Below are 27165 nucleotides of genomic sequence, written 5' to 3' on the forward strand. Positions count from 1 at the left end.
GAGGCTACAGAAGGATCTAGACAGGTTGGGAGAGTGGTCCAGGAAATGGCTGATGGAATTTAACGTGAGCAAGTGCGAGGTCTTGCACTTTGGCAAAAAGAATAAAAGCATGGACTACTTTCTAAATGGTGAGAAAATTAATAAAGCCAAAGCACAAAGGGATCTGGGAGTGCTAGTCGAGGATTCTCTAAAGGTAAACATGCAGGTTCAGTCCGTGATTAAGAAAGCGAATGCAATGTTGGCTCTTATCTCAAGAGGGTTGGAATATAAAAGCAGAGATGTACTACTAAGACTTTATAAAGCTCTGGTTAGACCCCATTTGGAGTACTGTGTCCAGTTTTGGTCCCCACACCTCAGGAAGGACATACTGGCACTGGAACGTGTCCAGCGGAGATTCACACGGATGATCCCTGGAATGACAGGTCTAGCATATGAGGAACGGCTGAGGATACTGGGATTGTATTCGTTGGAGTTTAGAAGATTAAGGGGAGACTTAATAGAGACGTACAAAATAATTCATGGCTTGGAAAAGGTGGATGCTAGGAAATTGTTTCCGTTAGACGAGGAGACTAGGACCCATGGACACAGCCTTAGAATTAGAGGGGGTCATTTCAGAACAGAAATGCGGAGACATTTCTTCAGCCAGAGAGTGGTGGGCCTGTGGAATTCATTGCCACGGAGTGCAGTGGAAGCCGGGACGCTAAATGTCTTCAAGGCCGAGATTGATAGATTCTTGTTGTCTCGAGGAATTAAGGGCTACGGGGAGAACGCTGGTAAGTGGAGCTGAAATGCGCATCAGCCATGATTGAATGGCGGAGTGGACTCGATGGGCCGAATGGCCTTACTTCCACTCCTATGTCTTATGGTCTTATGGTCTTATTTAACTCTTCCAGATTTGACTCCATTGAAAATGCAGTGTTATAGATGCCCAAGGCAAATCTTTCAATTCGAGGCTGATGCGAAAGGTGAATTTCCGTTAGGAAGCTGTCCTTTTCTGATACCTTGGAAACCTTGGAAAAACAGTGTGGAGTCACCTAGTAGAAAATCGTAGGATCTCGCAGCAGAGAGAGACATCAAAAATACCATAAATGAGCTGGCTCTTGGGCTATTCAATGAGATATGCTTCTCCATGCTTTTTCCAAAACCTTAATTTATTTTCTTCTATGCCTTTTTATTCCCTTTTCAAAGTGAATATTGTATTTCCTTCTTTGCTCTTTCAAAGAATACATTCCAGATCACAGTTCATTGCATAAAATAAAATGTTTTTACCCCATGTCTGGTTCCCTTGGTGGTGGTAAACATGGCAGTCATTATGGTGTAGATGCAGTGATAGTACTGTTAGTGAGGGAGCTTGAACCACAAAACCAAAGAAATTATAGAGCACAGAAGGGGGCTATTTAGCCCAACTGGTCCATACTGACCAAAAGACACCCAGATGTTCTTTCTAATCCCATCTTCCTGCACATAGCCCATAGTCCTGCAGCTTGCAGTGCTCAAAGTGCAGATCCTGGTACTTTTTGAAAGAGTTTGGGGTCTCTGCCTCCACCACCAACTCAGGCAGCGACTTCCAAACACCCATCACCCTTGGCCTACAAAGGTTTTTCCTCACACCTCCTCTATTCCTTCTGCCACTTATTTTGAGTCTATAACTCCTGGCTTTTGAACACTCTACCAATGAAAACAGGTTCCTCTTATCTACTCTATCTCCTTCCCTCACAATTTTGTATACCTCAATCATGTCATCCCTCAGCCTTCTCAGCTCCAACGAAAATAATCCCAACCTCTTCAATGTCTCCTCATAGCTAGTTCTAGGATTTCAGCCCAACAATAGCGAAGGGATGGGGATATAATTCCAAGTCAGGATCGTATGAGGTTTGAATGGGGAAGTTGCAGGTGGTGGCATTCCCATGCAGCTTCTGTCTTTGTCTTTCCAGATGGTGGAGGTCACAGGCTTGGACAATGTTGTCAATGAACATCAGTGAGTTGCTATATTGTACCTTTTATATAATGCACACCGCTGCAACTATGTGGTAACGTATAAGATGTGAATGTTTAACTTTATAGAATCATAGAATCCCTTCAGTGTAGAAACAGGTCCTTCAGCCCAACAAGACCACATTGAATCTCCGAAGAGTATCCCACCCAAACCCATTCCCTTACCCTATTATTCTACATTTACCCCTGAATAATGCACTTAACCAACATATCCCTGAACACAATGGATAATTTAGCATGGCCAATTCACCTAACCTGCACATCTTTAGATTGTGGGAGAAAACTGGAGCTCCCAGAGCATGTGCCACATACTGTTTTGTCGTAGAGTACATTCAGCTTCGAGAGTATTGTTGGAAATGTGACCATTCAAGTAAGTGGAGAGAATTCAATCACACTTTTGACTTGTGCCTTAAAGTTGTTAGACGGTCTTTGGAGAAACAGGAGATGAGTTACCAGCCTCAGAATTCCCAGCCTCTGTCTTGCTATTCAAGACATTGTATTTGTGTTGCTGGTCCAGTGAAGCTTTTTGGTGAATAAAAACACAAGGATGTTAATGTGCAGCAGGATTCAGTGATAAAAACCAGTGAGACCAGTGAGGAGCGAGGGTGCAGGGATGGTTTGAGTTGCTCTTGTTGGAGTTGATTATTGCCTGACACTTGTGCCGTGTGAATTATACTAGCCATTTGTTAGCCTAAGCCTGAATGTTGTCCAGGTCATGTAGGACTTGGACTCAATATCTCTGGAGGGATTGAGTGGTTGAAGTGGTGGATAGGGTATCAACAATCCCTTCAGATGTTACTGAACATTGCAATCATCAACAACCATCCCATTTGTTATCTTAAGATTGGGGGAGAGGAATTGATGAAAGACCCTCAATGTGGAGGTGCCCATGGGGACACCTCCAGAAGCTGTTCCATATCCATCATTGTTGAGGCAGCCTCCATAACTTGGCTCTGTTGGAAGAACACTCTTGTATCAGAGGAGCCAAGATGGAGTGCAGTTCTCCCCGTTCTCTGTTACACATGCAACCCTTGATGGGGGCACCAACTAGCTGAATGGTACACCAACTGGGTAACAATATTCATCAAAATCCTGGAACTCCCTCCCAAACAGGTCTATGATGTATGTACCCTATATGGATTGCTGCATGGAGTTTGCTTTGAATCTCTTCATAGAACCATCGGGATTTACAGAACCAAGCAGATATTTAAGTCAGGAACGAAAATTGCTGGAGAAACTCAGCAGGTCTGGCAGAATCTATGGAAAGAAAGCAGAGTCAATGGTTCAGGTCCTGTCACTGTTTATCAGAACTGGCTTGTTACTGGAGAAATTCAAATCTAATTCCACTCACCCACAGCCATCTATTTTTAATAATTATTCAATTTTGCTTTAAAGGATGCACTAGTCACTGCCTTCACAACTCCCTTTGGCAAAATATTCCATGCTCCACCAATACAATGTGCAAAGACGTTTCCACTAATCTCCTTCCTTACTCCTTAACACATCTTCAGATTGATCAGGACTCATAACAAGCTTCCCAAATAGAAGAAATAGTTTTTTCTTAATTTGTCTCATCTACGACTACCTAGCTGCTCCTATTGCGCTAAAATGAAAGGAGTAGGTCATTCAGTCAATCAAACCTGTTTCCCCATTCAGTGGGTATGTGCATGATCTGTAAACTTAATCATATCTTGACCTCTTTGGCTCCATGTATCAAGCAAGAATCTATTAATTACTGATTTAAGAATATTAGTTAAGGTAACATCTATAGCTTTCTGCAGGAGCAAGCTCCACATTCTAATGTACACTGGAATGTTGTCTCTTGAAGAGCACTGCAATGGGAAGGCAGCTGTGTGATGTTAATGACTCTGTACTAATAATCCAGTAATCCCAACCTAGAGTTCTGGAGACAGAATCCTACCATGGCAGATTATGAAACGAGCATTATGAAATGTCTGGAATAAAAAGTTAGCCTAATAGTGACCATATCACCACTGTCAATCCTCACAAAAGCCCATCTGATTCACTCATGTCCCTTACAGAATGAAATCTGTCATCCTGACCTGGTCTGGCCTACATTTGACTCAGACCAACAGCAATGTGGTTGGCTCTTAACTGTCCTTTGAACAAGTATGTTATGGCAATAAACAGCCAAAGTTGTCCACATCCCATTAAAGAATATTAAAACACAACTATTCCCTTGAGTTTTAATTAACACCCTCTGGGTTGGTTTGGCAAGACATTCATTTTGATAAGCAACCACTTAGATCAGTATTGAATGATAATAAATAACTGAGAACAAATTGAAAGAGAGTGAATATATTTTGGCATTCTGTTATTTATTTGTATTTAGCATATCTTACAGAAAGCTGAAAAATAGTCAGTCACAGGTTGTTATTTTGCTTACAATTTAAGCTGATGAACTGGAAGATGTACAATTGATGTGCTACTGTGCCATCATTAGTTGGAGGATATAATTACAATGTGACAGAATTGCATAGGCATTTTGATTGAAAATGTGAAAGCATGCAGAGATAGACGGCTTTTGAAATATATAGTTGGTTTTGGCGTCTGTTGAAAGGTTGAAGGGTGTAAACTGGACCTGGCTCATTTTCAGGTGGAAGAAAATTCTTGCTGAATAAGATTCTGTACAGTTTGTGGGGGTGGTGTGCTTTGTAGCTCAGTATGTGGTACAGTTTCTACCACTTACATCAGAAGTGTTGTTTTAACTCAATTTTCTCACTAGAATAGTGGACATGAAAGCTCCAAAGCATCAAAAAAAAACTGCGTGAGTTGAGATTGAAATTGAGCAGAGGCACTAGCCAGACAACTTTTACCAGTAAACCATAATGCTAATATACTGAAATACACAACAGGGTAACTTGTAGGTGAGCAATACTGTACTGCAAATTTAAAGTTAATTTAAGATACTAATTAAAATCCAATTTCAACCCTCCTCAAGTATCAGGAGCCAATTTAGCTTAAAGTGTCATGTAGGAATAATTAGCATCCTGAGGAGGAAAAGGTGCAAAGCTTTGCTAAAAAGGTGGGGAAGACAATGACATCTTACAACTCAAACAATATATCCCCAACATTCAGTCTTTAGCACAATCTCCAATATGGTCAGCAATACTGTGGCACTGAGAAACTCAGTTCCTGAGCTGAATACTTGATGGTACAAACTAAAATTCACTGAATGCAAGGGTTCTCTGCCACCTTCTTTGGATTCAGGCAAAGGTTTCACGAGGTAGGCTACAGAGAAAAAAGACTGATGTGATAATTAGCCAATTAAAATTGGAGTCAGGTGAAATGTTAGCTGAGGCTTCTTACCAATAAAAGGATGCTATCCAATGAAAGTTTGTGTGTGTGTGTGTGTCTGTGTCTGTGTCTGTGTCTGTCTCTGTCTATCTATCTATGTCTATGTCTATGTCTATGTCTATATCTATACAGGCATTGGTTGATGTTTGACAACAGATAGAGAGAGAGAGAGAAAGAGAGAAATCAAGCTGATCTGTAAATGAAGCAGTGGTGTGGTTGGTGGATGGCTGCAACATATGAAGGGAGAATTCGGAGTGAGGAAACACATTGGAGCACTCAATAAATTTAATCCACATAATTTTGATTTGAAAAATTATGCTTTGGAAAAATGGCTGCTGGCGAGAGCTGGGCCTATTGTGGATATTACATCTGTGAAGTAGAGAGACTTGCATTTATGTAGAACATTTCATGACCACCAGATGTGTCATAGCATTTCAAAACCAATGGAGTGAAGGCACTCAGGTAACTTAGGGAACATTATTGAATCATTGGGCCATTGGGCCCATCGAGTCTGCACCGACCTTCTGAAGAGCTTCTTGCCCAGATCCACCCTATCCCTGTAATCTTGCATTAACCATAGGTAATCCACCTAGTCTGCAGATTCCTGACACTATTGGGCAATTTAGCATAGCCAATCTACCTAACCTGCATATTTTTGGACTGTGGAAGAAAAATGGAGCACCCAGAGGAAACCTACGCAGACATGGGGAGAATATGCAAACTCCACACAGACAGTCGTTTAAGAATGGAATCAATCCAGGTCTCTGGCACTGTGAGGCAGCAGTGCTAACCACTTAGCCACTGTGCTTCCTTTCTTCACTCTGCAAACTCATAAGAGTCAGATAATGACAAGATAAACTGTTTTTGTGATGACAATTGAACATGTCATAGGACAATTCATCTCCTCTTCAGAAGTCAGACAGGACCTTGATTTAGTGACTCTTCAAAAGACAATATCTCCAACAGGACAGCACGCTTGCAGTACTGCACTGGAGTGTCAGTCTGGATCAAGTCCTGAATTAAGCTGGAATCCAGAAAATTCTGAGTCAGAGGCAAGAATGCCATCCACTGAGACAGAGCTATATGGCTGGTAGTTTCCAAAATTCCTGTCTGGAATGTGGCAAATACAGCATTTGTTGACTGTCCTTAATTGCCCTCAAGTAGTTTACTTGGCCATTTCACCGGGCAGTCAAGGGTCAACCACATTGCTGTGGATCTGGAGGCACATGTAGACCAGAAGGCCAATTTATTTGCTTTTCACCAGCTGCCAGGATGGGATTTGTACCCGTATTCCCAGAGCATTGGTCTAGACCTCTGCATTATTAGTTCAGTTACATGACTATTGTCCAAAATCCAATATATAGGTGGGTTGTTTATATATATTTGGAGTTAGAGGTGCATGTACCACTTGTGTGTAAAACACTGGTCAAGGTTTCTTACAATGATTCTGCAAATAAAATGTTTTAGACTAAGTCATTAATGCAAACATTATTGATGCATATTTTGATTGTGTAATTTCAGGACTGATTTACGAGTGAGAAAGTTACAATCATGTTGCACTGTCTGTTGTACCATTGGGAAGTGGAATTCGATCTAGTGCCATGTTTACACAGTATATGCAATAAAAAATGCTTGCTTAAGCCATAAAGAACTTGCATATTGGCAAGATTATTCTATGTAATATCTTCAGAGTGCAGAGAGGAAAAAGAGAATGTCATCACAAATAGGGGAAAAACTGGAACATAGCAGGGAAGATGCAAATAAAACAAACTTAATGACAAATATATACATTTAATTGTATAACTAACTTTTATACAGAAAAAAGCTTATGTTACAACCGGGGTCAGGAATTTTTATAACACTGGGGAAAGGCCGTAGAAGCAAAATGTTTGAGAACCATAAATGCGAGGTGCTGCATTTTGGGAAAGCAAATCTTAGCAGGACTTATACATTTAATGGTAAGGTCCTAGGGAGTGTTGCTGAACAAAGAGACCTTGGAGTGCAGGTTCATAGCTCCTTGAAAGTGGAGTCGCAGGTAAATAGGATAGTGAACAAGGTGTTTAGTATGCTTTCTTTTATTGGTCAGAGTATTGAGTACAGGAGTTTGAAGATCATGTTGCAGCTGTGCAGGACATTGGTTAGGCCACTGTTGGAATATTGTATGCAATTCTGGTCTCCTTCCTATCAGAAAGATGTTGTGAAACTTGAAAGGGTTCAGAAATGATTTACAAGGATGTTGCCAGGGTTTGAGGATTTGAGCTAAAGGGAGAGGCTGAACAGGCTGGGGCTGTTTTCCCTGGAGCATCGGAGGCTGAAGGGTGACCTTATAGAGATTTACAAAATTATGAGGGGCATGGATAGGATAAATAGACAAAGTCTTTTCCCTGGGGTTGGGGAGTCCAGAACTAGAGGGCATAGGTTTAGGGTGAGAGGGGAAAGATATAAAAGAGACCTAAGGGGCAACTTTTTCACACAGAGGGTGGTACGTGTATGGAATGAGCTGCCAGAGGATGTGGTGGAGGCTGGTACAATTGCAACATTTAAGAGGCATTTGGATGTGTATATGAATAGGAAGGGTTTGGAGGGATACGGGCCAGGTGCTGGCAGGTGGAACTAGATTAGGTTGGGATATCTGGTCGGCATGGACAGGTTGGACTGAAGGGTCTGTTTCTGTCCTGTCCATCTCTATGACTCTATAACCACTGATTTATAGAGATTTCAATTTGCCTGAAATCAGGTGAACTTTTTAAAAAAGAGAATGGAGAGGATCAAGCAATGAAATCAATTGTGTTTTAATTAAGTGCTAAAAGCTTATAAAAAGCTGAAAAACCAGTGCACTGAATACATTAAAAGCGACGCCTTTGTAATTTTATCCAGTTGGGATGGAAAAAAGGTGATGGTTAATTGTCTAGTATAAAAGGTTACCTCTTATGAGAGATGGTTAGAAATCACACAACACCAGGTTATAGTCCAATAGGTTTACTTGGAAGCACTAGTTTCCAAATAAACCTGTTGGACCATAACCTGGTGCTGTGTGATTATTAAACTTTGTCCACCCCAGTCCAACACTGGCACCTCCACATCATGATTATTAGATATGATAGAGACATCATCATTTACAAATGAAAAACAATTTCACAAGATTTTAAAGTAGGGAATAATGGATTCAAAGCAAAATCAAGCAACATAAAACACAATGAAAAGCAGATTGTACAGGAAAAGACAAGCCAATCTTTTGGTCTGTTGCTCCTTTATCAGGATGGAGAACCAGAAAGTCAGCAACGTCTCTTAATAGAACGGAAAGATTTTGGGAGGATGCGATGGAGTAGGAAGAGGGAAGAGCAAAAGACACAAACAAGTATCTGCTCTTATCATTCCCTCTTTCTATCATTTTGGCACAGCCTTAAACATTGCCTATTCCTCATCACTGCTTTGCAGTCTTTTAATACAAGTACCTAAACTTGCTGCCTCTCTGCAACAGGTGGCAGCAGCTATCTTGCTCTTGACTCTGGAGTCAAAAATGCACAATAAAAGTGACAAAATAACTCGAATTTAATGAGTTGTGTTGCAAAGATATTCCCCCCTTTGACTCCTCATGGATGATCCTTCCTGGACAGAGGAGTTAATAGTTAGAGGAGGTGATTAGGTCAGCCTCTTGAAAAATGTAGGTGATACACAGAAGATCTGTCAATGTCTATAAACAGCAAGGATACTCTTCTCTTCATTTGAGCAGTTTCCCGATCCTATTTTTCAATACCCACCAGTCTCTCCATTCAGATATGGTCAGTGCTTCTGTGTATTATTCACATTTTTAGTTTTGTTTTACCTGTCTTATTTTGTTTCATCAGAAGAAATTAGCAATGTGCTAATTGGCAAACACTGGCCCTGTTCCCAAATTACCCTTGAAGGTGAGTTACTCTCTTGAACCACTGGAGTCCCTGTGATGAATTATCCCCACAGAGCTGTTAGGAAGGAATAATGAATGAACAATGATATATTTCCAAGTCCCAATGAAATCTGACTGAGAGAGGAACTTGCTGGTAGTAGGTGCTCCTAAATATCTGCAGCACTTGTCTTTCTAGGTGGTGGAAAATGTAGGTTAGGAAGGTGCTGCTAAACGAACCTTGGCAGGTTACTGTATCTTGTAATGAGTCCACACTGCTGCCATTGTGCACTGGTTGTGGAGCGATTGAATGTTCATGGTATTTGTTGGAATGACAAATGAATGTATTGTGTCCTGGATGCTGTTAAGTTTCCAGAGTGCTACTGGAGCTGCTCCCATTGGAGAGTGGAGAGAATTCTGTCACCTTCATGACTTGTGCTGTATCAGCGGAGGAGAAGCTTTCAGTAAATTAAAAGCCAGTCATTCTGTTTGGGGATTGAGTGGATTATATGGTCAAGTTGCAGGTATGATAACCATTAGTCAGCAGTTTAGGCCACTTTATAATAAAGCGTGTAAATATAAAAAGATGCAATTATTAGAAAGAGGGTCGACTTTCCAATTTCTTTTTTGTGATGAGTTTGTAAATTGTCTGATAGCCTTCATCCCAGGCATACAGTTGATGTTCCCGGGGGTTGTAATGAATCATGGAGTGTTTGCCATAGCGCTTGGGGAAGTACAGGCTTGGCACATCAGCGGTGGTGACCACATCAGTGACATCGTAGAGGCACTGGACATGGGAGCGACCACCATGACGGGTGTTGTAGACAACATAAAGGGTGCCACAGATCAAGAAGGCCGCCTCAGCTCCCTTGCTGGAGCAGGAGGTGTCCCAGGAGTGTTCCACTGCTAAGTTGTTGTGGTCAATCTTGGTGACAATGATGGTGCCACCTCTATCGTCTGGTTCGGCATGGATGGACCAGAGGCCCTGTTCATCCACAGCCAAGTCGATGAAGGTGTACGGTGAGAGTTGGTAGGCAGGTACTCGGCCTGCTCCCTGCAGAAGCATATGGTCTTTGACTGTCCCATTACGGATGTCAAACTTGACAATTTGATTGAGGGTGCTGTTGCGGTGGAAGTATAGGTAGCCATTGTACACCACATGACCCGTCCCCTGCCAGGCAAAAGGGAGGGTGACTCTCTTAGCCAGTTTTCTCCTTGCGCTCTCCGTGAAAGCCTTGATGCCAGCAAACTCAGTGAAAACATCACCATTGATTCCACTCAAGATATAAACCTTCTGAAAATCTCGGGAAGGGTCCTTTATCCAAGAACCTTGGTTCTCACCTATTTTCTTAACAATTTTTAATGACTTGATTCCAATGAGCAAGAGGTCGCAATCTGCAAGAGAGGGGTGGGGGCAGAAAAGGTAAAAGACAATAGAGATAGCTCTTTAGTAAAACCAAGATTAAAAGTCGGAAGAATATAATTCATTTTGCAGAGATTACTGATGCAAACTCTCTTTTTCATAATTAGACAACATAGGAATAGAGGTTCAAAGGAGACCCTTTAGCCCTTGAGCCCATTCTATCATTTGATGAGATCACAGCTGATCTGCAACCAATCTGCATATTCTTGCTTTTTCCACATATCCCTAAGTGTGTTTAATTAACAAAAGCCAATCAATCCAGAACTTAAGATAGTAGTTAATGAATAGGATGAAAATTGCCTTACAGTAGATGAATCACCTGGTTTGGATAGCTTGATAAGGGAAGTAAGGGTGGCATTATCTCTCAATCTTCCATAGATATGGCAAAAATGTGACACTATTGATCAGGAAAGAGTGTAAAAGATATTAGTGACTTTTTATCAGTAGTTTCAACATCCATGCATATGGCACAGTGGAGGCCCTTTGGTCTATCAAGTCTGTGCTGACCTACTTACATGAATCCCACTCTTCAGCACTTTTTATTACATTTCAAGTGCTCATCTACATACATTTTAAAGTTTGGTAGGTTTCCTCCCAGGCAGTGCATTCCAGATTCCCATCACCCTCTGGATGAAAACATTTTCCCATCTAAACCTCCTGCCCTTCATCTTAAAATTCTGTCATCTCATTATTGGTCTTGCAACTAAAGGGAAAAGTTGATTTCTATCTTCCTCATTCATGCCCCTTACAATCTTATACATCTCAGTTAGAACCCCCTCAGCCTTCTATGCCCCCAAAGAAACAATTTGAGCTGATCCAGACTCTCTGCATAGCTGATGTGCTCCATCCTCGGCAATACCCTGGTGAATCTCGTCTGCACCTTCTTCAGTCACATCCTTCCTGTCGTGTGGTGACCAGAACTGTGCACGCTACTTCACCTGTGGCCTAAGCAAAATTTCGTACAGCTCCCGCTCAACCTCACTGTTCTTATGTGTCATAGATGTCCACAGCAGAGAAAATACCTTTTGGACATCAAGTCTATGATAGTTAATATTCTAAGCCCATTTTCCAAACTTGGCCTGTAACTTTATATACCTTGACATCACTTGTGCACATCTAAATACTTCTTAAATGTTCTGAGGGTCACTGCCTCTCCCATCTTTATAGGTAGTGAGTTCCAGAATCCCACCACCCTCTGAGTGAAGAGGTTTTTCCTCACATCCCCTCTAAACGTCCTGCCTCTTACCTTAAATCTAAATCCCTGGTCATTGATCCTTTTACTAAGACAAAAATTTCCTTCTCGTCTACCCTGTCTTTGCCCCTCATAATTATATACAACTCAATAGTGTCGCTCCTCAGTCTCTTCTGCTCCAAGGAACACAATCCAGGCTATCCAATCTCTCTTCATAACTAAAACTCTCGAGCCCAAGCAACATCCTGGTGAATCTCCTCTACATTCTCTCCAGTGCAATCAGATCCCACTTATAATGTGGATCCCAGAACTCCAGCTGCAGCCTTAATAATGTTTTCTCCAGTTCCAATATAACCTCCCTCTCTTAAACTCTCTGTGCCTCAGCATGGTGTGTAAATTTTCAGAAACAATAATCAGGGAAGAAATGAACAGGTACTTGGAGAGGTTTGACTTGAGCATAGAATCATGGAGTCACAGAGCCATATAGCATAGAAACAGACCCTTCAGTCCAACCTGTCCATGCTGACCAAGTTTCCCAAACTAAACTAATCCAACCTGCCTGTTTTGGGTCCATATCTCCCTGGAGAACTGCTGTTCCAACTTGCTAGCAGAGTCTCTCCCACAAGTCTACTGAGCTCACATTTACATCACAGCACATCTCAGAGGGTCATCTAAATACCTATTAAGCCTCATCTCCACAGGATTGAAAGCAGCAAGTTATGGGAGCTGGATATTTTTCAGACTAGTTGATGATAGACAGTGGCATTGCCAAAGGGTCAGTGCCAAGACCGCTGCTTTTTAAGGTATTTTTATAAATGGCATAAAAATTGGAACACAGTAATATTTAAAACATTGCAGATGACAGCAAAGTTGGATGTATGAATACAGAATCTCTTGTTTAAAGTTGCATAAGGTCTGGAGATACTATATGGGGAGAAACGTCATGGATGCTTTTGTAATGACAGTATGTGTCAATTAAAATTAAATCTGATGGAGGAGGTGATACCAATCAGTGGCATCCTGGTAACAATGATTTCCATATACGTGTTATTTCAAGGGTATTTGGAACTCACGTTAAGTAGAATTAGAAGAATTCATCAATCTCCGCAATAATTATTGACCCTCTTTAAGGTTAAAGCCACAATACACAAGAAAAGCATTCATATCAGAGATACCACTCAATTTAAATTGACACACGACAACAGGCATCAGCAAAATTTTATTAAATAACTGACACATACATCTACCAAAAATAAAGCCATCACACTCCTTCCGGAGAGTTGTGAGGTCGCATATGCACAAAGCTGGAACATCTTAATTGCAGTTATTACCCTTTTTATAGCATCTCAGATCTCAATCTCAGATTTAATTTTAATTGACACACAGTGGTCATTACACAAGCATCCACTATATTTCTCCCCATATAGTATCTCCTGACTTTATGTAGGTTTAGGCAATAGATTCCATTTTCATTTGCAAGGAATTCATTACCTCAGTGATTTCAACGTTTCTTAGCTCCCACTTTGGTGATGATTTGTTACCATGTTAAAAATTGTTCTCCCTCTCCCCTTCTAGGCTCCCTCTCCCTACCCCATTTAAATTCTCCCTCACCACTTAGAAACCTTGCAGGTTTCTTCTCCCCAACCCCTTACACCCTTCCTTTTCCGTACTCTTGCAGTTTCTTTTTAACCCTCATCACGTTTGCGGCCTTCATCTTCATCCCACTCGTCTTACAGCCTCTTTTTCCTGCAACTCCTTTTGTAGTCTCCTTCTCCCCAATGTCACATCCCTCCCACAGCCTCCTCCTCCATAAATGCTGTTCCAACCTCCTTCTCCTCCGTAACTCGCTTTGTAACATTTTGCTCCCCCCACCACTCTTGAAGCCACCTTCTCCACTCACACTCCAATACCCCATTTATTTTTTATTATTCTGTATTTTTGATTGTGGAAATAGCAAAACGACACTTTTGAAAACCAAGGAATTTAAAAACCTTGTACAATTGCAGTAAGAAGTCCTATTCTTGCACACCAACCCCTTTGAAACAAGGACCAACATTCCATTATCCTTCCTGATTATCTGCTGCACCTCTGTGTTAACTTTCTGCGTTTCATTCACAAGTTGAGGTGCAGGTAGATAGGATAGAGAAGACAACATTTGGTATGCTTTCTTTTATTGGTCAGACTATTGAGTTGGGAGGTCATCTTGCGGCTGTACAGGACACTGATTAGGCCACTTTTGGAATATTGCGTGTAATCTGGTGTCCCTCCTATCAGAAGGACGTTGTGAAACTTGAAAGGGTTCAGAAATGATTTACAAGGATGTTGCTTGGACTGGAGAGTTTGAGCTATAGGGAGAGGCTGAATAGACTGAGGCTGTTTTCCCTGGAGCATCGGAGGCTAAGGGGTGACCTTATAGAAGTTTATAAAGTCATGAGGGGCATGATAGGGTAAATAGACGAGGTCTTTTCTCTGGGTTGAGGATGTTCAGAACTAGAGGGCATAGGTTTAGGGTGAGAGGGGAAAGATTTAAAAGGGACCTAAAGGGAAACATTTTCATACAGAGGACGAGCTGCCATAGGAAGTGGTGGAGGCTGATATAATTACAACATTTAATAGGCATCTGGATGGGTATATGAATAGAAAGGATTTAGAGGGATATGGGCCAAGTGCTGGCAAATGGGACTTGATTAGGTTAGGATATCTGGTCGGTGTGGACAAGTTGGACCAAAGAGCCTGTTTCTGTGTCGTACATCTCTATGTGTCTATGACCATGACTCGAAGTACCAACTCCCTTTGGTTCAGCTTTCTGCAGTTTCTCATCATCATTTAAAAAATGCTAACATAATTTTTTGTTTATCTATGTCAATGTCTGTCTGATGTAGTTTTATAAAGGGTTTAAAGTTTTGATAGTAGAGTTATTTGTTGACTGTTTACCTGTACCTAGAATCTACTTACTTGTAATAAATACAAATTCTCTCAAGTACAAAAACTTGTTTTCTGTCAACCTGGATTTACAAAGGCAAGTAAATTGGCGACTTTGTATGTTTTGTTAAAATCTTTAACTTTTGGGACATCTCTGGGAATAGTCGGGTTTTCATCTCCAGTATACTACCCCAATGTGGTGTGACACCAGATTAATCAATTTTGGTGTTCATTAGATTATAAATATTGATCCTGGAGAGCACTGCAGCTGTTTTTCGCACTACCACTATGGGAATTTATTTACTGCACTGGGAATGCATGGCTGAATTATTGGTTAAAGTCACTGGAGTGCAGCATGAATGCTCAAGTTATTAATTCAAAGGCAGAAGTGCTACCTACTACAATAAGGTATCATAACGGTTTTGACCGGAATTTATTTTAAAAATAGCAATGTTGCCAATTATTAACAGGTACATTGTCCAGGAACTTGTGACAAGGAAGGGATAGCCCATAAGTTGTGAAGCTGTGTGTTTTGGGACAGTTTCTTAGTGAAGAATGTGTGAGAGACAACCAGAAAGCAGACTCTTCCAAATCTGATAATGTGCAATGAGACAGGATTAATTCATGACCACATTGTGAAGGCATTCCTGGTAACGATAATTGTGAGACATTTTAAATTTGCATTCAGTTTGAGGGAGAGAAGAGTGTGTCTAGGGCAAGTGTGTTAAAATTAAATAAGGCAATAATGAAGGAATAAAGCATGTAATGGCTAAAATAGCTGAGAAATTCGGTTATGAGATAGTTCGGTAAGGATTCATTGGCAGACATTTAAAGAGAATGTTATATATCTTTCAGTAAAGATACATTGAAAAGAAAGACTCCAGAGGAAGGATTCACCACTCATGGCAAACTAAGGAAGTTAAAGATCCTATCAAATAAAAAACAAAAGGATGCAATTCCATATAAATTAGTGGCAGGTCAGAAGATTGGACAGAATATTTTGAAAAAGATGATGGAAATAGTAATGAGGGAGCAAATAAGTACTGGAGAAAACAAACTATAAATACAAAAACAGACAGTGAGAGGCATTTAAAAAGGAAAAGAGAAAATTAAGTGAGCATTAGTTCCTTGACAGAATGGGTCTGAAAAGTAAAGAAATGGCAGATGAAGTGAACAGATATTTTGCATTTGCCATCACTATATAAGATATGGTTAACATCCCGGAAACAACTTTGTATTAAGAGGTGAAAGGAAGGGCAGAACCTACAACAATTACAATCACCATGAAAAGGATACTGAGAAAATTATTTTAACTAAAGGCTGACTAGTCCTCAGATCCTCATCTGAGCATCTTGAAAGAAAGGACTGGCAAGGTAGAAGATGCACTTATTTTAATTTGCCAAAATTAGATTAGTAGATTAGGCCACTTGTAGGAAAGGTTGGGTCTGAATTTACAAAAATGAAAGCATCCTGTTGAAATCTAAGATCCTGAGGGTACGGTTCAATATGGATGCTGTAAAGAAGTTTCCCCTTGTGGGAGAGACTAAAACTCAGAGGCACATTTTAAATAAGGAATACTGCATTTAAGACTGAGATGAGAATGATAGAGTAGGACAGGAATGGGTGTTGCGGGTTCTGGGATTTAGATGTTTCAGTAAGAATGGAGAAGATGGTAAGAGAGGCAGAGGTGTGGTATTGATAGTCAAGGACAGTATTACGGTGGCAGAAAGGACGTTTGAGGACTCATCTACTGAGGTAGTATGGGCTGAGGTTAGAAACAGGAAAGGACAGGTCACCCTGTTGGGAGTATTCTAGATACCTCCAAATAGTTCCAGTAATGTAAAGGAAAGGATAGTAAAAATAGTTCTGGAGAGTAGCGAGAGAAACAGGGTAGTTTTTAATGGGAAACTTTAACTTTCCAAATATTGACTAGAAATAACTATCATTCGAGTACTTTAGATGGGTCAGTTTTTGTCCAATGTGTGCAGGATGGTTTCCTGACAGAGTATGCAGATAAGCCAGCAAGGGGCAAGGCCACATTGGATTGGGTAATGAACCCAGCCAGGTGTTAGATTTGGAGGTAGGTGAGCACTTTAGTGATAGTGACCACAATTTGGTTATGTTTACTTTAGCGATGGAACGGGATATGTATATACCGCAAGGCAAGAGTTATTGCTGGGGCAAAAGCAATTATGTTGCAATTGGCAAAATTTAGGAATCATAGTATGGGGAAGGAAGCTGCAGGGGATGGGCACAATTGAAATGTGGAGCTTATTCAAGTTACAGCCACTGCATATCCTTGATAAGTGTGTACCTGTCAGGCATGAAGGAAGTTGAGCAAGGGAGCCATGGTTTACTAAAGATGTTGAATCTCTTATCAAGAGGAAGAAGAAGGCTAATGTTAGGATGAGACATGAAGGCTCAGTTAGGGTGCTTGAGAGTTACAAATTAGCCAGAAAAGACCAAAAGAGAAAGCTGAAAAGAACGAAGAGGGGACATGAGAAGTCATTGGCAGATAGGATCAAGGAAAACCCTGATGCTTTCTACAGGTATATCAGCAATAAAAGAATGACTAGAAAAACATAGAGCCAATCAAGGATAGTAGTGGGAAGTTGTGCGTGGAGTCCAAGGAGATAGGGGAAGTGCTAAATGAATATTTTTTGTCAGTATTCCCACTGGAAAAAGACATTTTTGTCCAGGAAAATACAGAGATACAGGTTACTAGACTAGACAGCATTGAGGTTCACAAGGAGGACGTGTTAGCAATTCTGGAAAGTGTGAGAATAGATAAATCCCCTGGGTCAGATGGGATTTATCATATGATTCTCTGGGAAGCCAGGGAAGTACAGAACTTTTGGCTTTGATCTTTATGTTGCCATTGTCTACAGGAATAGTATCAGAAGACTGGAGGAGAGCAAATGTTGTTCCCTTGTTCAAGAAGGGGAGTGAAGACAACCCTGGTAATTATAGACCAGTGAGGCTTACTTCGGTTGTGAGTAAAGTGTTGGAAAAGCTAGTAAGAGAGCGAATTTATAACCATCTAGAGCGAAATAGATTTATTAAGGATATGGGCAGCAGGGTGGCTCAATGGTTAGCGCTGCTGCCTCACAGTGCCAGGGACCTGGGTTTGATTCCCACCCTGGCCGACTGTCTATGTGCAGTTTGCATATTCTTTCAGTGTCTGCATGGGTTTCCTCTAGGTGCTCAGATTTCCTCCCATAGTACAAAGATGTGCAAGTTAGGTGAATGGGCAATGCTAAATTGCCCATAGTGTTTGGTGCATTAGTCAGAGGGAAATAGGTCTGGGTGGGTTACTCTTTGAAAGGTCGGTGTGGACTTGCTGGGGTCAAGGGCCTGTTTCCATACTGCAAGGAATCTAATCTAATCAACATGATTTTCTGAAGGGTACGTCATGCCTCACAATTCTTATTGAGCTCTTTGAGATGGTGATCAAACAGGGGGATGAGGGTAAAGTGGTTGATGTGGTGTATGTGGATTTCAGAAAGGCGTTTGATAAGGTTTCCCACGGTAGGCTATTGCACAAAGTATGGGATTGAGGGTGGTTTAGCAGTGTGGATCAGAAATTGGCTAGCTGAAAGAAGACAGAGGGTGGTGGTTGATGGGAAATGTTCATCCTGGTGGCCATTTACTAGTGGTGTACCATAATGATGTTTTGGGCCCACTGTTTGTCATTTTTATAATGACCTAAATGAAGGTGTAGAAGGATGGGTTAGTAAATTTGTGGATGGCATGAAGGTTGGTGGAGTTGTGGATAGTGCTGAAGAATGTTTTAGGTTACAGAGGGACATAGATAAGCTGCAGAGCTGGGCTGAGAGGTGGAAAACGGAGTTTAATGTGGAAAAGTGTGAGTTGATTCACTTTGGAAGGAGTAACAGGAATAAAGAGTACTGGGCTAATGGTAAGATTCAAGGTAGTGTAGATGAGCAGAGAGATCTCGGTGTCGATGTACATAGATCCCTGAAAGTTGCCACCCAGGTTGATGGGGCTGTTAAGAAGGCATACAGTATGTTAGCTTTTCTTGGTAGAGGGATTGAGTTTCGGAACCATGAGGTCATGCTACAGCTGTATAAAACTCTGGTGCAGCCACACTTAGAGTATTGCGTACAGTTCTGATCACTGTATTATAGGAAGGATGTGGAAGCTTTGGAAAGAGTGCGGAGGACATTTACTAGGATGTTGTCTGGTATGGAGGGAAGGTCTTATGAGGAAAGGCTGAGGGACTTGAGGCTGTTTTCATTAGAGCGAAGAAGGTTGAGAGGTGACTTAATTGAGTCATATAAGATAATCAGATAGTTAGATAGGGTTGATAGTGAAAGCCTTTTTCCTTGGTTGGTGATGGCTAGCACGAGAGGACATAGCTTTAAATTGAGGGGTGATAGATATAGGATAGATGTCAGAGATAGTTTCTTTACTCAGAGTAGTAGGAGCATGGAACACACTGCCTGCAATAGTAGTAGACTCACCAACGTTAAGGGCATTTAAATGGTCGTTGAATAAACATGTGGATGAAAATGGAATAGTGTAGGATAGATGGGCTTCAGATTGGTTCCACAGGGTGGTGCAACATCGAAGGCCGAAGGGCCTGTATTGTGTAATGTTCTATGTTTTTATTTTTCAAAGGTTCATGAGTCTTTGGATTTCCTTTTCTAGAGAATGGTGGATGCAGGGTAATTGAATATTATTCAGGCTAATAGGGGAGTCAAAGAGTATTTGATTGGTTGGCAAGTGGACTTGAGGCTGCTCAGATCCACTATGATCTTAATAAAGGTGGCATTAGGTTTGACGAGCCAAGTGGCCTAATCTGCTCCTAATTCATACGTTTGTATGACTTGCATCACCCTGCAGTTTGCTTCATAGAGTTGGCATCTTCAACTTTCCTTTGAATTTCATAGAATTGCTAGATTTGCATATGAGTATCCCATTAGGCTGTCCGTGAGAGATCAGTCAAGTAATTAACAATCTAAGTATCCAAAATAAGTATCCTTATTTAAGCAATAAATGATTTATTGCTAACGATTGCCAATAGTGAACAGTTAAAAATGTAAAGTCTCATACAGTTGTTGTTTGGAGAGTTTTAAAATGTTCATTGTAATCTGAAGAAGAAAATAAACCCCATTTTTCCATTTTGTTTAATGTTCTCTCCCTCTTAATCCTTTGTCTTTTGCTCACTTTATCTCTTCTTCTTCAGAATGATTTGACTTTAATTCACTTGATTTCCTTCTCTGTCATTGCAATGCTTCTTTCACAATCCTAAAAATGTATTTGTTAAGTGGTTGACTGGTCTCATAACACACTGAAATTCTGGGGGCCCTGTTTCCCACACCACAAGCAGCTCACACTGCCAGCAACTTGATGGGCAACATCCTTTGACCTAAAAGGACTTTGGAAAGGGTTTAGCTAATGGGCGATGGTGTGGTCTGAACCATTCCACCAAAATCCATTTCACTAAAGCCTAACAAATAATATCAATGTTTTAAAAACAGCATTCACAAAGATTTTTTTTATCCTAGTGATTGGTGGTAGCATTTTAAAAAGCAAATCTATTTTGGCTTACACAATGTTGGATGAGTTTATGTCTCATTTCAGCAGTTCAGCAACTGCTACGGACTCCAGCTGTTAGTAATAGCCGGATCCACACTCTGAATGTTTGACTCGGACTTGAAATTGGAAACAGACTGCAACTTGGACTACAGTTGGGTAGCTAACCTTGAACTGTACGAGTTGAAGCTGTTCCCAGCTCTGTACATTTAGAGGTGATTTTCTCCATAGAAGTAGGAAGAAGCCATTCAGCCCCTCAACCCTGTTCTACTTTTTAATTAGGTCATGGCTGATCTTTACCTTAACACTACCTAGCCACCCTGCTTCTGTGAGACTTAAATACATTTAGCCAACAAAGGAAGCCATCGATTGCCATTTTGAAATTTTCATTTGACCCCCAACTTTAACTGCTTTTTTTGAAAGAGCAAATTTGAGATTTTACTTCTGTGAAAAAGTGCTTCCTGACACCTCCCTGAAAGGCCTGGCTCTAATTTTATTGCCACAATTTCTTTATTCTGGGTTTTGCCCACCAGAGGAAGTATGACCTCCTATCAGTCCTACCATGTCACTTTGTTCAGGTAGGTCACCCTTTAAACTTCTGAACTCAAGGGAATATACGCTTAGTTCACACAAACTCAGAATTTAATTTTTTAGCCACCAATTTGGTGAATCAATGTTATGCCATTTTAAATAACTATTTAATCTTTTGAGGCGTGGGTGTACCGAGTTGAATCAGATATGTAAGATGAGATCTAAACAAAGTTGCTATAGTCTTACCAGACCATAGGCTACTCTGTCATTAGAGAGACACAACTGGTGGTGGTTTCCCCGAGGATCACCATGCCTCAGGCGAGGGGTGAGGTTTGAGAGGAAGAGTCCTTCGTGGTAACGTCAGCTGGTGTGGGAATTGAACCCTCGTTTTGGCATCATTTTGCATTACAAACCAATTGTCCAGCCAACTGAATTAACTGATTCCCCTTTAGTGTGGTGAAAGTGAGTACTTCAGATGCTGGAGATCAGAGTCAAGATTAGAGTGGTGCTGGAAAAGCACAGCGGGTCAGGCAGCATCCAAGGCAGCAAATGAAGGACTTTTGCCTGAAACATCGATGTTCCTGCTCCTTGGATTCTGCCTGATCTGCTGTGCTTTTTGAGCACCACTCTAATTTCATCCCCCCACTAGTGAGGTTAAAGCAATACTTTGTGACATTTATATTCCAGTCACCTTATGATAATGAAGTACACATAAATTTTTAAAGTTTGTTTTTGAGGGATGAGGTACATGTCAATTGATGATGACTTACACATGAGATTATTTTTTAGGCGAGTTGCGATCGAGGTTGTCAACAGTTTCCTGAATGAAAATCAGGCAAAGCATGCAACTAACTGCTGATCCAAGACTCTCCTTTCTGTTCCACAGTCTGAATTTTCATTCCCAAGTCAGGTGCACAGATTGGAAAATTGCCAGTTCCACAAACCTGATTTGGGAACAAGTTTCCGTAATGGTCTAATTTCCATTCTGGGTTAGGAGGGGCTGGGTGGAGTGGGGCGTATTATAGGCAATGGGTTTGCTGCACTGGGAACATTCTGGAAGCAGCCAGGTGCAAAGGAGAGGAAGAAAGAAAGTTCTACCTCGATGCTCCAGCACTTTGTTCCAGCTGTAGTAATAAGAAAGTAAGTAACGCCCTTTTAACTCTCACCATAGCATCCTCCACATATATCCCATTCCCTATCTGTGCCAACTTTTGGCATCTCAAGACATCATCTAGCTATCTAGGTACCACATAACCTCCAATCATTGCACTGATGGCCCCTCATACCTTCCAAGCCAAACAATGTTCCACTAAACACTGTCCATAGACCCTCAAACACTCCATGTTACTCCCTCTACATACTCCTCGGTCCATAATACATCCTATTTCAACCTAATGTCTACTCATGCCAACCCATGGCACCCCACCCATTCACCTTTCTCCCTAATACCATCCATGCCAACTCAGCCAGAACCTAGTATGGAAAGATCTCAAGACCCATGCTGGGACAAAAAAAAATGAAGTGCCTGTTGATGATGAATTCATAATGTTTTTTAAACTCTTTGATTGTAAAAAAACACTACATTTAAGTTCTTTGAACTAACTAATTCTTACAAATACAAATGTTGGTATTCACAGGTCCACAAAGATGATTGCCATTCGGAGCTGCCAATCAGATGGTGAACTGATAGGCACCCGACCAAGATAGTGCTAGTTGTGAAACTGATCCTACAACACATGTCCAGTAATTATAGTCTTCAGGCATATATCAATAAATAAAGTTAAATGACAAGCATGTTTTTTTTCATAATCGCAGAAACTTTTCCCCCAAAAAATGTAAATGCCAAGACATTTAACCATTATGATCACCTGACAATTCTCCTCACACGTGGACAGTGCCAATGAGTCTATTTTCTTTTAACGCAAATTCACATCTACTTTTAGCAATGCAAAATGGCAATTGTCTTCTACCAAGGGACAACTTACCTCTCCCAAAGGTGTCCTAGACATAACTAAAAGGGCACCTTTTTCTCCAAAAAGACAGTCTGCATCTCCAATAGCTTTGAATTTCCCCTGGGAAGTATAAAGCCTAAAAATCATGTTTTGGATCTCCCACTGGGGAAAACTGTATATTTTTGAAGTAAGCTGTGCTTCAACGTGAGTGGCTGCCTCCCTGAGTTATGCAAGTGTAAAGATCAATGCATCTTCGATTACCCTAGTGAAAATGATGGGTGCTAAATATTGCTTCTGGAATTGGGACTTGGCTATGGCTTAGGCAAAAGAGTTCTTTGTCATTAGGAAAATACAGCCCAATGCCTAAAACTAAAATTATTCTGACAAACAGGGAAGACCCGAGTAAACAAGATTAAGGAAGGGCACACAGCCTTAATTCAGTCTCTAAAGGCAAAACTCCAGTCTAAGTTGTCTTTTTATCATTTTATGAAAAATTTCTATGTATGTATTTGTAATAGGAACTGTCTATGCAAACTTGTCCCTGAAAATACTTTCCCCCACTAGCTGCAGCTGTATATAGAATCACGTGTGCATGTGTTTCTCATCAGATCTGTCAAACGTGGTCAAATATAATCTGGGAAGTCAGCTACCTTCTACAGGTTACTAATGTTAAGATCACAAGCAACATTTGGCATTTCAGCACCGATATGTCACATCCTTACTAACCTTCCCGGTGGCTCAGTGGTTACCACTGCTGCCTCACAGCACCAGGGACCCAGGCTGGAGTCCCACCTCGAGTGACTGCCTGTGTGGAGTTTGCACATTCTCCCCGTGTTTGTGCAGGTTTCAACCAGTTGCTCCAGTTTCCTCCCACACTCCAAAGATGAGCAAGTCAGGTGAATTGGCCATGCCCACAGAGTGTAAGATGTATTAGCCAGGGATAAATATAGGATAGGGCTCTGGGTGGGTTACTCTTTGGAGGGTCAATGTGGACATGTTGGGCCAAAGGGCCCATTTCCATACTGTAGGGAATCTAATCTAATCTTTATTGGATCCCACCCACCTAGTGGATTGCATTCAAAATTGTAGCCCTTGTCTTCAAGTCCCTCACTTATTCCATGTGTTCTACTCATTCTCCCTGCTCCAAGACTGGAAGTCCTAACTTGATGCCTCCTTTTCACTTTTATGGTGGAGTCATTAACCTTGTATAATAAGTCACTGTCCCTTGCTACCTCTTCTTCAAATGATTTCTAAGTGCATGCGTCAATGAGCAGCTATTGGTCACTCTACCTTTTTCAGTCAAAGGGAGTGCAGCAGATGGAGGCAGAATTTCAGCACAGTATGTTTTATGTGTGCTCCCTTTCACAATGGATCCAGGGAATCAAGTTTTGCTACAAATTTAAGTCTTCTGTACATACTGTTAGACTTTCAATGGCATGAATCATGGTTGCAAGTGAGTCCTGTGGCTTTTTCATTCTGAACAAGATCTACATAATCCATTGTCTACATTCTTGCATTTATATGGCACTTAATTCATTAAAAAGCTAAAGTGCCTCATCTGAGGGTTACCAGACACCAAGGAGGCCACACATTGAGCATTGTGTGCAGTTTTGGTCTCCTAGTCTGAGGGACATTCTTACCACTGAGGGAAACCAGCGGAGGTCCACCAGACTGATTTCCAGGTTGGCAGGACTGCCATATGAAGAAAGATTAGATCAACTGGGCTTGTACTCACTGAAATTTAGAAGAATGAGGAGGGATCTCATAGAAACATATAAAATCTTGATGGGACTGGACAGGCTAGATGCGGGAAGAATATTCCTGATGTTATAGAAGCCCAGAACTAGGGATCACAGTTTAAGAATAAGGGGTAAGCCGTTCAGGACTGAGATGAGGAAGAATTTCTTCACTCAGAGAGTTATGAACCTGTGGAGTTCTCTACCACAGGAAGGTTTAAGGGCCAGTTAATTAGATATATTCAACAGGGAGCTGGACATGGCCCTTGTGGCTAAAAGGATCAAGAAGTATGGAGAGAAAGTGGGACTAGGATACTGAGGTTACATGATCAGCCGTGATCACATTGAAAGGTGGTGCAGGCTCGAAGGGCTGAATGGCCTACTCATTCACTTATTTTCTATGTTTCCATGTCCATGTTTCTATGCATAGGGAGGAAGATGTTAGGAAAACTTGGTCTTGGAGTTAGATTTTAGGGAATATCATAAAGGAGAAGAGAGAGATAGAGTGATAGATAGATTTAGTGGTAGAATTCTAGAGGTTTAAAAAGCTCATTAACATAATCTAGGGATATAATCTGAAGTGAACATTTATCTCTTTTACACATGCCCCTTCAACTGTTTTGAACGTTGATTGATAAACCATCTGGCAAGACAAGAACAGATATTAAAAAAAAGAGCTGATTACTTTATTTCACTGCAAGTGAATGACAGAGCAACAATGATGACCAGGGTCACTTTATTAACCAGTAAAAAAAATTAACGGAAAACAATGAAGTAATCATTATGATATGTTTCCTTGTATCTGTAGACAGATTTGCTTGACTTAAACAGGAGAAACATGGAACCACTTCACTACATTTTTTTTATGAGCCCATTGCAATCTGTTCATGCAGCCTTCTGTTTAAAGAGACAAAGTCAATAACTGTGATTCAGATTCACTTTTATTTTAAAATCTTGTTTTGCTGACAGTTCAACAATAGGTTGCAACGTCAAATGGTTTGCTGATAAATCAAACAAAATCCAAAAACCGATGTTCTACTAACTCACTGGGCGTGAGTTATCCTTTGTAGACTGAGGCTAAGGAATCAATTATTAGTTCATGAGAACATTTTCAAATTGATAACATTTTAGTCATACTTGCAGCATTGCTTATCTTTTAAACTTGACAGAAAGATTTTTCTTTGCAACACTATCCGTAAATGCAGCTGTTATTTCTAAATCCTCGTTGTGGAAGCAGATCAACACAGACCACAATATGTGCTTTCATATAGGTGTAAATTATTAAGTTGTTGTTATCCTGCATAAGAACAGTCAGTGAGAAATTCAGGTCAATTCGTCATGTGTAAAGCACTTTATGATGATTCATCATAACGAGATGATATAACAAAAGACACAGCTTTTTTCCTATAACACCTTTAGCAGAAGAAATGTCCCATGGTGCATCACTGGAGCATTATAAAATAAAATGAACAAAGAAAGCTCCAGCAGGACCTGGTTGTGATGCACAAAGTTATGAGGGGCATAAATGGGTAGGGAGAAACTGTTCCCTTAGTAGCAGGGTCAAGAACTGGGGTAGGGAGGGGTCAGGTTTTAATGTAAGGAGCAGGAGGTTTAGAGGAGCTTTGAGGAAAAGAATCTTCACCCAGAGAAGGTGTGTACCTGCAACTCACTGACTAAAAAGGTGGTAAAAGCAGGAGACATTTAAGAAGTATCAGATGAGCACTTGAAATGCCAACAGTATGCAAGGCTGTAGGCCAAGTGCTAGAAAATGGGATTGGAATAGGTAGGTGTTTAATGACTGTCGAGGACAGGGTAGGACAAAGGGCTTTTGTCCCTGCTTTAAAACTCTTACTCTAGGTCTCTAAAATATACTATTGAGATATATCAGATGAAAATAGGTCAAGTGAGCAACAGTTTTGTCAAAGAAGTATATTTTAAGGATTATCTCAAAAGGAGGAATGAGAAGTATCTCAAAGGGGTAGATTGTGGTATGGAGGTGGAAATGTGTAGCGAGGGAATTCTAGAGTTTTGCACTGAGACAATTAAATGTGTAGCAATCAATGGTGAAAAAATTTAAAATACAGAGTGCTAAAGAAGCCAAAATTACAGGAGTTGATATCTTGAAGTATTATGGGACTGGAGGAAATCACAGAAATGGGGAGCATGTGGAGGCATTTGTAAAGAGGTAAGAATTTTAAAAGCAGCATTTTGCTTGATGAGGGATTATTGGAAATGACAGATAAGCAGACACATACTTTCAAGTTTTTGTTGACCCCAAGTTTATGGAGGGTGGAATGTGTAAGATGAAGCAGCAGCATATTGTAGTTGTCAATCTAGAGGTAACAAAGGAATGGTGATGAGCTGTGATGGATCAGTATTGTGAACGTCCAGTAGCAGTGTGAATTTGGAGTTAGAAGCACAATTTGCATTTCTATAGATCCATTTGTGATCCAACGATGTCTTAAGGTGCTTTGCAGCGTGCAAAGTACTTTTGAAGTGTAACGACACATTGAGGAAACACAAGTAGCCAAATATTCAGAACAGCAGGAGAAATACATCGCCCTGCTGTTAACCTTACAGAACTGCCTTAGGATTTTTTACATCAACCTAAAAGAGCAAGCAGAGCTTGAGTTCAAATTTCATTAAGAAATGAC

General features: G+C 40.8%; 1 protein-coding gene across 1 annotated transcript in view; it reads right to left on the reverse strand.

Moving 5' to 3' along the window:
- Positions 1-4327: 4327 nt before the first annotated feature.
- The window catches only part of olfml1 (olfactomedin-like 1), a 39278-nt gene continuing 16440 nt past the window's right edge, over positions 4328-27165 (reverse strand). Inside the window, exon 4 of the mRNA XM_072592545.1 lies at positions 4328-10591. Coding sequence (XP_072448646.1) covers positions 9792-10591 — 800 coding nt within the window. The 3' untranslated portion in view covers positions 4328-9791. The remainder of the gene's footprint in view (positions 10592-27165) is intronic.

The sequence above is a fragment of the Chiloscyllium punctatum genome, chromosome 22 (genome assembly GCF_047496795.1).
Source record: "Chiloscyllium punctatum isolate Juve2018m chromosome 22, sChiPun1.3, whole genome shotgun sequence".
NCBI lineage: Eukaryota > Metazoa > Chordata > Chondrichthyes > Orectolobiformes > Hemiscylliidae > Chiloscyllium > Chiloscyllium punctatum.